This window comes from Triplophysa rosa, linkage group LG22 (genome assembly GCF_024868665.1).
Source record: "Triplophysa rosa linkage group LG22, Trosa_1v2, whole genome shotgun sequence".
In the NCBI taxonomy this organism is placed as follows: Eukaryota; Metazoa; Chordata; class Actinopteri; order Cypriniformes; family Nemacheilidae; genus Triplophysa; species Triplophysa rosa.
In genome coordinates this window covers 17,755,640-17,769,922 of record NC_079911.1, presented here as the reverse complement: position 1 = coordinate 17,769,922, position 14,283 = coordinate 17,755,640, and the positions used below count along the sequence as shown (strand labels likewise).

Sequence of the window (14,283 nt, the reverse complement as noted above, 5' to 3'; positions counted from 1 at the left end):
TTTCTAATCAATCAGACGTTTCACCTTAACACAAACTATGCACACATACACTGAAAGAGCGACCAAAGCCATATATCAAGAGTCCAGAACATCACAGAGACATGAGGGTGGCTTCTTTCACACTAACTACCTAGATCACCCTAGCTACCTCCCAACAGTCCCTAGCAACATCATGGCAACCACTCACAGCATTGCCGGTGGATTCTGCAAGAATCACTCACAAAAATCTAGTTGTCATGTTCAATAAGAAAGCATTGGATGTTTTTTGGCCGTATCAAGACAGCATGCAGCACAATGTGCAAGCTCATGAAAACAGTGGGGGAGGTTGTTAAAACAGGTCAGTGATGGGACAGTATCATTGATATTGTAAGTGGCAGAGGTGGGTGAAGGATGCACACTACTCAGTCGAGCCAGGCTGTCTCTAACAAGCCAGTGGACTGTTTTGCTTGTGCTGCACGTGTGGGCACCCTCGTCGCATTCTGCGGCTCGTACACAAGCGTGTCATCCAGATAGCCGCCACGGCCTGAGACTAATGCATCTCAGCAGCGCAGAAACAATCAGTGTGTCAGTACCAGAGGAGATGTACATATGTCCACACAACACAGACAGGCTTTTTATGCATACAGATTTCTCAATAATTCACTGAAGCACCGTGGGGAAGTTATTCTGTGTTGCGTACCACATAAATAAATAGCAAAATGTATGACATGAATGTTTCCTAAAATACTGCAAAGTTTGTGCAAAGTGAACAGTTAATATTTTTGAAAGATGTTGCAAACAAATTGTCAAACTGATTCATTACAGGGAGGCATAGAAATGAGTTAAATTTCCTAACTCTAACGAGATTTTAATGAGGTCTACGTCAAAGAAACGATTGAAACCTCAGTTGTAACACTCAAGAATTTCATTAAGTTTTAAAATCACTGCAATAATTTTACAAATGAATACTGAACACATCATAAATATTTAATATACTGCTAATCCCTAGTATGTGTACGAAAAAACATTAGAATAAATTTCCACTAAACTTAAAGCTGCAATCTGTAAGTTTTTGGTTAAAAAAATCTGTTATTTAGCAAGTACATTAAAAAAATCTGTGTTAAAAGCTGTTTGATTACGTTACCCGAATTCACAACGGTAAACTTTTAATAATGATTTATAATTTGAGCTGTCCATTTCCCTGGAAATTAATACTTGGACGTCATAAATTTATTAAAAAAAATTTGAGATGCAGATCGAGGCAAAGGTTACAGATTAAAGGCCACTGCTGGTTAAACTAACATTTATGTTAATCAGATCAAATTGACTGAATCAGGTGGAGCTTTAGAGGGGGGTGTGTGTGTGTGTGTGTGTGTGTGTGTGTGTGTGTGCGTGTGTGCGTGCGTGTGTGTGTGCGTGTGCGTGTGTACCTGACAGGCAGATGTTATATGACATGCGTCTGTACTTAGAAACACAAACCTCAGAATAACCCACTTTGACAAAAGGGCATGCTGTCACCCATCGCCTGAAAAAACAGGTCGTGCCCTTTATGTGAATGAGCCAATCAGAGCGCATTGATGACACAGCGAGCTGGAGGAGATAGCTGATTAGAGAATGCAGCGGTACATTACGGAGATGCTCGGCCTATTCAATCCACCAGAGCACAACAGAAGAAACAATAAAGCACACAGACATACATCCATTAAAGCTTTGAATGAGTTATGATGATGTTCGCCAATCCGAATGTTTGGCTTTTATTGTTTAGAGATTTAATGGAGGCATCAGTCCTCTTTCATTTAAGCATCAACTGTGACTCAGATTTTTCTCCTAAAAAACCTAGGGAACAATAAAAAGAAGCAACAATGAGGCAATGAGTTCACACAGTACTGTAAGAATATAGAATTTTAAAATGACCAATCCTGTTGTAGGGCCATATGATTTCCGCGATGTGGAAAACGCAGGCGGAATCCAGGCATTAAAATGGAATTTGATGTATAACGTGGAATGGTGCGGAATCTTGCCAATTTAGTGACTTCTTAATAGAAAAATAGCACTGAACAGCTAATAAAATTCAAAAACGATGCTGGTTTATATTAACATAGTTGTGCATTACGGCATATTTTTTATGGATTGTTTCCGTAAGGTTCAAAAACACTGTAGTATCTACAGTAGGTGTCTTACTATAGTTAATGAGTAAATGCTCTCGTATACTTAAGTATTTTCCATATGGGTAAAAATATTATTATTGTATCGTAACTAACAGATTAATCCAGGCAGGAAGCGGATCCACGTGCATTAAAAGATTTTAATTAAATAAACAAAGACAAAACAAACCAAGGTAATCCACAGGAACGTAGGTGGCACAAAAACAAGCATGAAACACAGACTGGTTACATCATAAAACAAAGACCGACACCAAACAAAGGAAACACTAGGGCTTATATACACTGGGATAACAAGGAAACAAGAAACACCTGGGGAAATTAATTAACAAGAAAAACTACAAAGGACTACAAACATGGCACAACAGGAAGTGACAGAAAAGTTCACAAAGACAGGGGAAACACAGACTGGGATCGTGACAGAGCCCCCCCCCCCTAAGGGCGGATTCCAGACGCCCCAAAACAGTCCAGGAGGGCGGCGGAGCGGAGGCGGAACAGGGGGCGGGATGGAGGGCCAGGCCCGTGAAGGGGAACTGGACCTGGTCCGCGGAGCAGAGGCGGACCTGAGTCGTGGTCAGGCGGCCAGGGAAGTGGACCTGGGCCATGGTCAGGCGGCCACGGAGGCGCTGGTAGGGCTGGAAGCCCGAGCTTGGTAGCCATCTTTGCAGCGGGCGAAGGTGCGGCAGCGCAGTGCACCGCCCAAACACACCCCAACGCCGCAACCACCACAAGCAGAGCAGACTCCCAGAACAGGACCTCAGGAGCAGGCACTTCTCGGACCACCGGACTTGATACCGGACTGGACGCCGGCTGCTGCACCGGACTGGTTCCCGGCTGGATCACCGGCTTGGCGGCCATGACGGCTGGAGACTCTGGCTTGGTGGCCATGACGGCTGGAGACTCTGGCTTGGCGGCCATCTTGCGAGCGGGCTCTAGACTGGCGGCCATCTTGCTAGCGGGCTCTGGACTGGCGGCCATCTTGCGAGCGGGCTCTGGACTGGCGGCCATCTTGCAAGCGGGCTCTGGACTGGCGGCCATCTTGCGAGCGGGCTCTGGACTGGCGGCCATCTTGCGAGCGGCCTCCTCCTCCACCTTGCCCACATTGAAGGTGGACCTGCTCAACGCCAGGGCCAGCTCTACAAAGTCCACAAAACTCCCTTGAGAATCAAACGGGGCAAGCTGTGATTGAATGGGTTCGTTTAAGCTTTTACGGTAAAACACCATGAGTGACTAATCTGGGTAGTGGGTTTGTGGAACGAGATCCAAAAAGTCCTGGGTATGATTCTCAAGGGAGCGGGAGCTCTGGCGGAGCATAAGGAGGCGCATCACTGGGTGCCAAAACACTGTTGGATCCATAGTGGTCGGTCTTTCTGTAACAGATTAATCCAGGCAGGAAGCGGATCCACGTGCAGTAAAAGATTTTAATTAAATAAACAAAGACAAAACAAACCAAGGTAATCCACAGGAACGTAGGAGGCACAAAAACAAGCATGAAACACAGACTGGTTACAGCATAAAACAAAGACCGACAGCAAACAAAGGAAACACTAGGGCTTATATACACTGGGATAACAAGGAAACAAGAAACACCTGGGGAAACTAATTAACAAGAAAGGACTACAAACATGGCACACAACAGGAAGTGACAGAAAAGTTCACAAAGACAGGGGAAACATGGACTGGGATCGTGACAGTAACAAAAAAACTGAAAACAGAAAAAATTTAAACGGAATTTGGGAAAAAATAAAACAGATTTTGGGAAAAAATAAAACGGATTTCATAGGCCCCTACTAGTGTAATTCAACTTATGAATGCTTTACTCGTAGTTATCTATACATATTATGCAGGGAAACAAGTAAGAAAAAGTACACACTTTACCATTTCTAAGTACAATTCTGTCTATTTCATCTCATTGCTATCGAGAAAAAAACAGAAACATTAAAAAGATCTCAACTTCTTGTCTACAGAACGCACACGTCTCGACACCTGCAGCCATGCACCCTCACTCTGAGATGCATTTGGACACGTAATTATAAAAGCACTTAAAAGTGGTCGGCATAATACTGTTCGCTTTTGCTCTCAATGCCCTGCGCCCTCATTTAAAGGCATTAAAAACAACGCCTGTAGCTGCACAGCTGGTCACGTCTGATGTTGATTCTGTCTGACGGTGCAGAAGGTGATGTGGGGTGTGAGAATGTAGCGCGAGCGTTGATCTCAGAAACCTCCATCCCATTATAACTGTCTGAAAGTGGCACACACTTCCATCGGAAATCACATGGCTGACGGGAACTCCTTCAAAACACGCGCAGTATTTAAAACAGGGCACGTGTGGGCCGTTTGAACTGACAATCTGACTTATATGTGCCAAATATTTTCATTTCTTTTAATAAAGTATTTACGTTTTGTTTACTGGACACGTTTCTCCACGACAACAAAAAACGGCGTTTGCAAACGTTTACTTTAGCGACATCGTGTTTCTTAAAGCTGCAATTGTAACTTTTTTGTTTAAAAATAAACAAAAATATTGAGCAAGTAAAAATATGTGTTCATAACTGCCTGCCTCCTTCCCTTACCCAAATTCCCAATGAGTCCAGTCTGAAGAAGAGTAGATTTATTCTGCCTTTTTCAGATTTTCCCTTTAAACATTACTGAAAGCGTGTTTTTCCCCTCAAAAGTTAAATATTTCGTGTCTTACTCAAAGCTCGCAGCATGATGCATCAACCTCAGAGGAGAAGAATGAGCGCAATTAAAAAATAAAAGTTCATAAGAACACGGCTTAGCAAGAGTCTCTGCTTCAGAGAACGGTGGCGATTATTTTCTCGATGCTGAACAGTATTGCATTTCCCCACTTCCATGATGGTGGCATTGATTCCTTCACACTTTGTACCGTGACAACAACAAAAAACGGAATGAACTTACAGTCCCCAGCGTGTCTGCTGCTGTGCAATCGATCTTTTTCATCCTGCGAGATGCTACAGCGTATAAATCCTCACACCATCAAATGCTAGATGAGAAACACAGAGATAAAGCTGGTCAAAATAGACACATCAAACGTAAGAATGTAAAGAGGAATAGTAAACGAAAAGGCATTAGTAATTAGAACAGAGCTAGAAGGTTAAGATGCCGTGTAAACACAAAAGACAGCTTAACACCCACACCAAGATTACAGTTGAGCCACATCCAGATTTATATTGAATTACAACAGCTCACAAACACAAACCTGAGCCAGCAAGTCAGTGGCAGATTAGGCAAACAATACAATTGAGAAAACGTGTGCAAACACGCCCACCAACGCAACTTATTAAACTTACAAAACCTACAACAGGGGCTGAGTGATATATACTGTAGAATATATAGAGATGAATGTGCTGAAGATTTAAAATAACGTTATGAACATTGAATGTTGCACCAATGTTTGATATTCACAATATTCTGTAATTTAGTAAAGCTATCAACACAACATCTAATATCCAATCTATCACCCAGCTCTACCTACAGTAACACTTGTGAGGATATCAGCAGAAAGTCCTGCCAGGTTCTTTATCGGGCTCTTCATCAGGTTGTGAGAGAGCGACATACACAGACACAACACTTACACACCAAGATGAGCTGAGAGCTTCTGCAGCCTTATACTATTTACAACTGTTTACACAAACTGAAAGACCAAATGAAATGTCACGTGATGATGGCAAAAAGCATTTGTGTTTCACATGTGAACATGAACGCATCAAATTGTTTAGAAAAGTAAGTCATACCAAGGTTATTTTAGTTTACTAAAACTTTGAAAACGTTTCTGTTCATTGAAACCAAATAAAATATCGACCTAAAAGTTATTGTGAAAAACTGAAATAAGTTTAAAGCGCTAAAATGATAATAATAAATAAAAACTAAAATAAAAATTCATATTATACAGCAAGCAACATAATAAATAAACAAATAAATTATAAAATGACAAAAGCATATTCCATAAGCATATTTTTAGAAATCTAAAAATAAAAGCTAATTTTAAATATGAATAAAACTAAAATCAAAACTATAATAACTCTGATGCATACTTAAGTATAAATAAGTATCATTTACTGTATGTCAAGAAATCACAAGAGAAATCTCAGTTTCTTCTAGATAGCAATAAGATTAAATGGAGACAATCGTTTAAAGAGCCTGGTGATGAATTTTCCAGCTCCTTGCAATACAAAGGAGAAAAACTGTTTGCTTTGCTTTTCCACACAGTCAAGGCAATGAAAGAAAACAAAACGTGACAAGCTCCTGGTGATTGACAGAATGATGCCTCTTTTGCAGCAATAAGGTCTGTGACGTAAACTGTGATGGTTTGTGTGGGCAGGGTTGGAAAGTGTCAGACTAAATTGGGTACAAGTCAAGAACCTTTTTCTTTCTTTCTCTTCACAGTAAAAGATGAATAATGTCCTTCATTATCACATACGGAAAATGACACACGAAAGATTGACGGCTTTGCTAGCTAATGACTCACTGCGGATCTAAAGCCAGTCTAATCGCCGGCATCCCACACCGCTCTTTAAATCAACCCTCCACTCCACAGACTCTCCAAATCACTTTTAAAAGTCCTCGGATAATTGTGGGATTCTGTGCCATTAGAGCGGCCTAATTCAGTTATGCTGCTACAGGCTGATATTAAATGGAAAATGAAGCAGGAGGCAGAAAAGATAATAAGAAATATTAAGCTGTTTGAATGGCATTAGGACACACTGTCGAGACGCAGCCGTCACAGAGACATTCTTCTCGGGGGAAGCTGACTCGCAAGCGCTTCTTGACATCATTGTGCGTCATTCAGATACATACGACTGTCCCTGCAACCCCTCTAATAACTGTCTTTCAGACCGCTGGTGGAGAAAAAAACACTGAAAATAAAAACAGGAGTCAGGTCATGGTGAGGATCGGCCAAGGCTCGGTTTCTATGCAGGAGGAGAATGTAAAACAAAGAGAAGAGACTGTTTTCTTTTGACTGAACACTTCCCGTAAGTAATGTAAGGTAACTATTATTATCTAATGTAACATTACAAATATAAAGCAAACTTAAACAAATATAGATCTAATATCTCAATACACAATGTTATATTATATTGCATTACATAATACAATATTAAAATGTAATGTATTGTATTGATGCATGAGATCCTATGGATTTTCTATATTATATTATACTGTATTACACAATACAAGAGTAACACTGGATTATAATGTGTCGTATTATACTGTATAATATACCATACAGAAAACGTGAAGACCAAAGACCAGAGATTACAATTTTTTAAACATAGTTATGCTGTAAAATGTAACTGGGACAGAAAATAGTGAATTACACTTATAATAATGCCAAATAAAAGCATTTTTACCAGAGGTCTCGGACCTCACCAAACATGTGCTGAATAACAATTCACCCAGCCAATTCTACACAGATTGTGAAACACAGACGTAACAAGAGATCGTAGGTTTGATTCGATGTCTATATATATTTCTCACAGATTAAAGGGTTTCAAAAACAACCTGGTCCAATCAGAGAGTAATATAACCCGAAGTGCTGCTGAGGAAATAACCTCATCACAGTGAGCAAAAGCAAAAGATTGGAAACATCACGGCTTTCATCAGACGCCAAACGGAGAGGTTTACATACGGGAATCCACTGCCATCAGACATCCAGGTGGAATTAAAAACATGTTTTTAATACAGTGACTCTTAAGACTTTGTATGCTTAGAGAATGCATTTAAACAAAACAAAAACATGAAAATAAATGACGCTTGAGGTTCTCTCAGGACTAACTTCACCTCATGTAGCACACTATTCATTTTGAACAGTGTATCCACTTATTTAACCTAACAAACTATTTTATTGTGAAATATTTTGCTTACGTCCCTGGGTTTGACATTCTTCCTAATGCAATGACATCCACACATTTGTAAGTGTGGCTCAAGTGACCAAATGCTTTTCTGTATTACACAATCTAATATAGATGAGTATTTTTTTAACACAGATGTATCGTCACAACAACAACAACAACATGCTTCAATCCATACATGTTGTGTGATGGTCAATCATCTCCAGTAGGGGTCACTGCTGAGCTGATTTCAGCCTCAGGCGAGTTTATTAAATATAGTGACTGCAGAGAGCAATTCTACATGTATAATGATGAAATAAACATTGCAAGAAATATTAAAAACAACGAAGACCGTTTGATCCTCATAATCATTATTAGAAAAAGTAATACAGAAGAGCTCTCTGCTTATTTCTAAACTACCAATATGAGTTGAAATCATATATCAAAAAGAAGATTAAAATGCTAAGTGGTTATTAGCAAATGCTCACATATGAATCAAAATATCCTCATTTTTATAGAGCTGATTTTAATACACCAATGGCAAGCTCTTGACTGTAACCTCCAGAATCTGACCGTCCACAAAATCAGTTTCATACAGCACACGAATCACTGACACTGATTTATAAGGAGTCAGTCTAGATCATATCATCTTATTCTACCCACTGGCACAGTTTTAACCTGATTCAAGAAGTGATCTCATGGAAAAACGAACACAGCGTAGAATCGTTCAATAGCCGCTATGAGGCAAATCTGAGAATTGATGGAAACAAATGTCCGTTGCATCTCGTCTCTATACAAATTACCATCAGCTTTGAAAGCAACCGAGAACGTCAAGAGCTGCCAAGATTACATCACAGTCTAACGTTCAAAAAATAAATCTTTTGATTGGTCTGTAAAACCACCTAGCGAGGCCATAGCAACACCCCTGCTAAAAAAAAAAAAAAAACATCATGTAAATCTAGTTTATAATGCGATTCAACATTCTCTATTCACTTCTGTTCTGACATTTTCAAGCTGTTAAATCTAAAAAAAAACATTCGACATGCGTCAGGCACTAACATAATATCTATCACTCAGCGCTCACGCAGACGTCTGCGTCTGCTTCGGCTTCAAATGCAACAGTTGGTCTCGGCGGGGTGCAGCCCGCAGAGCAAAATAAACCCTCAAAAGTGCTGAAGTCTGACAGTTCTGAACTGCACTTTGATTTCTGAATCTTTCATTTAATCAGCATCTACTTGCCGCCACGCCTCACCGAATCAAGCCCACTTTCACACTGTTAGTTTAATGGGCTTTTTCCTCTAACAGCTGGAAAAGGTGAAAGCTATGCCAGGTCATGTTGACTTGTAAAGAACTCAATAGAAAGAATAGAACCTTCAATGTATAAAGTATGATTTAGTATGGTTACAATCCTACAGTATACAAACATATTAGTATAGTATGCATTAAAAAAAATAGTTTAGCCAGTCTTTGTATAGCCTATACAGTAGTTTTAACTGGCTGTCTCTGTTAATTGAATCCTGATCATTTCCTAGGGTGCATTCTTTAAAATGTAATGGAAAACAAACACAGAGGTCTACTCTTAAGACACGTCTTTAACATTTTCAATATTGACACTTACATTTACAAGACAATAAAATTGACATTTACAAGACATCACGCAATGGCCAAAGACGTCTGTTGATTTGAACTTTGCAATGCAAATGAACCTTCTATAGGCCTATAAGCGTACAAAAATGTAAATTAAATCTGTCATTATTTGCTATTAATGTTTAAATGTTGAATACATGAAACAAGACTACTACAAACAGTAGAAAACTAAACAATCGTATGGCTGTTTGGCCTAGATGATGTCAGCTTGAAAATAAGGTCGGTGGCACAATTATTTTGCTGAAATACAAACTTTAGTTTTCTTCGCATCGACAAGAAATTATGAATAAAGCAAAATAACATTACTTGTGAATGAAACGTATGTGTGGACTGTCAAAAGATAGATTTTAAAACAAAATTTCAAAAGTTGGAAAAAAACTTAATTTACTGAATTGAAAGGATAAACAGGCCGCTGTTATATATTCTACATAAAAAGCACAGAGAAAAGGTGCATTTATAACCGCGGTGAGTTTCGCAGATCATTCCAAGATTGAATGAAGCCAAACACTTTTGTAATACAACTGCCGTTACTGTGTGTTGATACAGAAGATTAACTGAGGTCGTAACGGATTAAACACCTTGTAAAAACACAAGCAAAAAGCCTTTGTAGTCGCAACTGATGGATGACGGGTAAATCTGAAAGTAACAAAGAGGCTGGAAGCAGCAACAGGCACGGCTCCAAAAAATGTTTTGTCTGTTTATAAAGATGGATGGGTGCGCTGTAAAGTGCTTCAAAGCTGAATAAACTTGCGGTGAGGTTCACGCTCAGAAATGATTAGACAAAAACATGCAACGCTCCGATCGTCTTTGATCGGACATTTGAACTCTCAGTTCTAGCACTTCAGGCAGAGACGGCTGTATTATGGACTGTCAAACTCGAAAGCATTTTTTTCAAATATACGTACACAAAAACACAGAAGAATATTGGAGAAGCAAATGCAAGTAATACTTCCATTCTTACAGCACATAAATGCAGCTCCATCTTGCAGATGGCACAGGATAATAACAGCTTTGTGTACGCGTCTGGATTGTAATTAACATGTCTTGCATGAATGGGATGCACCAGTTGCAACCAAAGACAGGATAAGCAACAGCGCAAGACATTCACCACAAAGCTTTAAAATTATAATAGCTTCTGACAAGTATAAAACACAAAATACCCGAGGCATTTACATGAGCCTGGTTTGTTGACATATATCTGACATGCATGTATGCGCATGTAATAACAGTGTAGCACGACTACATGCAATGAAACCCAAGCTGTCATTATATACAACCATCCCATAAACAAAAAAGCTAACCGTGTTTTGTAAGAATTACGCTGCCGTCATTTTTGCATTTTATGCATTCTCGCTTACGCATGAACACTGAAATGAAGCCAACGCCTTTTACAAGCAACGCAATGGGGCGTTGGTGTGAGAAAGCCACAAAAATCACAGCTCTGGGTTACCATTCCACAGAGACTCCTCACTTCTGGCCTTAAATATTCATTTTTCTCTCCAACACGTAACAGTTAGGACAACAAAAAATAACACAGACTTTAAGATAAATAAATAAATAAATAAAAGGGAGACTGGTAGATTTATTTCCTTATTTAAGTCCACAAAGTTTACGAACAGCCCTTTGCAATCTCTCTCTTAATAACTTTTCACTACACTCTCCTTAAATACTGAATTAACGTAACATTTATCCTGCGAGATTTTCCAGAGACACAGACAATACAAAAATGTAAACAGATCATAATTAAAGGTTAGAAAGATGTCATTGTGTTGTTCTGGGAAATAAAACCGTTAAAAACTACCTTGCTCAAACAGGTCTTTCAAGAAAGATCTTTATATTAACGTCACATTTGAAGGAAACACGTGACACATTACTGTAATATAACTGTTCAGAATTCCGCAAATTTCCCGAACTTCTGCAGACAATAACCATTTTGCAATCTTTTGGTGTTGATCTAGAAGATGGAAAATTAGGTAACATGTAAAGCTGACAAACTAGACTTTTACAATTCTGAAGAAAACTACTAGCGCTTGCCTGTGCAAACTTGTCACTACAATGAAAGAGCATTTTGGGTGGTTGCTAAGCAATTGCTATGTGGTAATTAAAGGCTTGTCCACACCGGGACAATAATCGTGCGCATTTATCGTCAACGTTTAACGCCTCGTGACTAAACCAAGGTCACCAATGTGAGTGTGCACACATAAAAGCGTCTTTAAAAAAAACCGCCTGGCTTGTTGTTTTTTTTTGGTTTGACGCGCTGCCTTAAAAACTGGCCGACCAATGAGATTGGCGCTTTTGTTCACATGCCTGGAGCTGCTGATGTTACAGTAAAACACAACTTGGTGGCGCTCAAGCACAAAACGCTCTTGCCGAGCACACATTGGCGAAGACGAGTGTCCGAAGCATAAAGTATTTCTGTTTTTCAATAAGCGCCATCTATGTCAGGGAGTATATTTGCACGTTCACTCGGCTCATCGCCAGTGAAAATCGTTTGGGTATGAACGCCAAAAAACGCTCGAAAAACGCTTTCCGATAACCACGTGCGATTATCGTCCCGGTGTGTACTAGTCTTAAGGTCTTCAAGGTCATCGTTTAGTGGGACACGTCAAAAGAAGATCCCAGCCTCTATGTGTGATATTCTGGTCTCTATTACTCCTTAAATTTGAGTCTATGAACTTTTTTGCCAGTTTATCTGTATGCCAGGCATGAACATGTAACAAAAACACATTTAGGGTGAGTGACAGATTATGCGTAACACTGATCGTGCACAAAGCAAATTACAAGTTAATCGACTTGAAAATATTAAGCGAATATAGAACCCAACCGATCACAAGAAAGTGGACAGCATTGGATTTTAGGCCATGCAAGAAAAATATATGAATGTCGTTGTATTAAATGAAATATGTTGCATTTATAAAATACTGCACAAGCAATGCTTGTTAGCTTTAAAATGATAATACAATAGATTTATAATTCAGTCTATTAAAAATACCGTGATACTTCTTGGCAATGAAGCGTCCATATTTATTATAATAAACTACACCTCTGCTAAGACAACCGAGTGATTTGGTCTGAACTAACTTAACAAGATGGCACTTGGTTTGATATTTAATCTAATAAAATGTTCACGTGGTTTAGGAGACCAAATACCTTTAGGGACCATTAAACACAAACATCTACACAGATCATGACAGGTGGAAGCACGTCATTGTGATCATATAGTTATTTGCAAGTAATTTGCGATTCGAAAAAGAACTTTGTTATTCTCTAAATCTTCAAGAATCATCTATGTGCTAGTGCTTTGAAGGGATAGTTCACCCAAAAATGAAAATTCTGTCATCATTGACTCACCCTCAGATTGTTTCAAACCTGTATAAATGTCATTGTTTTGTTAAACACAGAGAAAGATATTAAGAAGAATGTCAGTAACCAAACCGATCTCATCCCCATGTACTGTACTACTACAAATATACTTCCCTACATAGTAGGGAAAATAAATACTATGTGAGTCAATGGGAGATGAGATCTGTTTGGTTACTGACATTCTTACAAATATCTGCATTTATGTTTAGCAGAACAAAGACATTTCTACAGGTTTGAAACAATCTGAGGGTGAGTCAATGATGACAGAATTTTAATTTTTGGGTGAACTGTCCCTTTAATAAAGAAACCAAAACACAGATCTGAAAAAAACATAACTTTGTCAACATCTATTAAAAGAATATCAGTTAAACAGCTCTACACACAGAACATGGATCCTTGCTAAATGTAAGATGCTGCATGAAGTTTTGTGTACAGAACTTCGGCAGGATTTTGCAATACAGTCAGGGGCCGTCATACTTTAGTTTGAGACATTATTATAAGCAACAAACGCTAAACTCCAATCACTGAAACAACAAGGAAACAAGAGCCGTTCAAATCTGTCGTCTCAGGTGTCAATGTGCTCCCGAGACAAAGAAACTGTATAAAGAAGAACTCACCTGTCTGTGTCTCAGCCTAACCAACACGACTGCTTTCATCTACAGCAAGAAAGAGAGAGAGAGAGAGAGAGAGAGAGAGAGAGAGAGAGAGAGCGCTGGCCTGCTACTCCAATAGTAAAGACCGCAGGACAAATCCAAATGTTTTGAGCGTAGTTTGAGCGTCGCGTGGATACACGCTGCTTTGAAATGATGAGATTGTACATATGTGCAGCACAAGCCAATGATGTGTCACATACACGCACTCCCCCCACCAACTCTACCCCACCCACAAACCCTTGTCCAAACCAGCAGATCTGGCTCGAACTCGCTGGAGGAGAAAGAGTGTGCGGCTCAAACACTGCACAACCTACGACAGCAGCTCTAATCCCACACGCCACTCATTCTCTCTATTGTTTGTGTAAAGGAGAGCAGTGCCACACCTCTGCCAGGTTTAACCCTCCTGAAACGCTTCCGACACACCAGTCACACCACACGGCACGGTTAGGAGCACTCGCGGGAGCTGTTGGTCGAGATGGTTTGGTCGGGGTGGTCACAGAAGTGGGCACTGACCGGTGTCAAGCGGTTCTAGTATTTGAATGGAAGCTTGCACATTCAAAGTTAGGAAAATCTTTAAGGCCGAGGGCAAGGTTCAGCTGAGCGATCTACAAAACCTACGGTGACGTC

The 14,283-nt window shown here is 39.7% G+C and overlaps 1 protein-coding gene across 4 annotated transcripts in view; it reads right to left on the bottom strand.

The window, feature by feature from the left end:
- The window catches only part of LOC130546116 (cAMP-specific 3',5'-cyclic phosphodiesterase 4D-like), a 136,283-nt gene extending 122,499 nt beyond the window's left edge, over window positions 1-13,784 (bottom strand). The window contains exons 1-2 of one of the 4 annotated variants that reach the window (XM_057321205.1): window positions 13,621-13,784; window positions 5,061-5,145 (exon numbers count right to left, since the gene is read on the bottom strand). In XM_057321205.1, coding sequence (XP_057177188.1) covers window positions 5,061-5,102 — 42 coding nt within the window. In that variant the 5' untranslated portion in view covers window positions 5,103-5,145; window positions 13,621-13,784. Of the gene's footprint in view, window positions 1-5,060; window positions 5,160-13,620 lie in introns of those variants that run through there. The other 3 variants (XM_057321210.1, XM_057321207.1, XM_057321206.1) reach the window with 3 other exon arrangements.
- Between the last annotated feature and the right edge of the window lie 499 nt (window positions 13,785-14,283).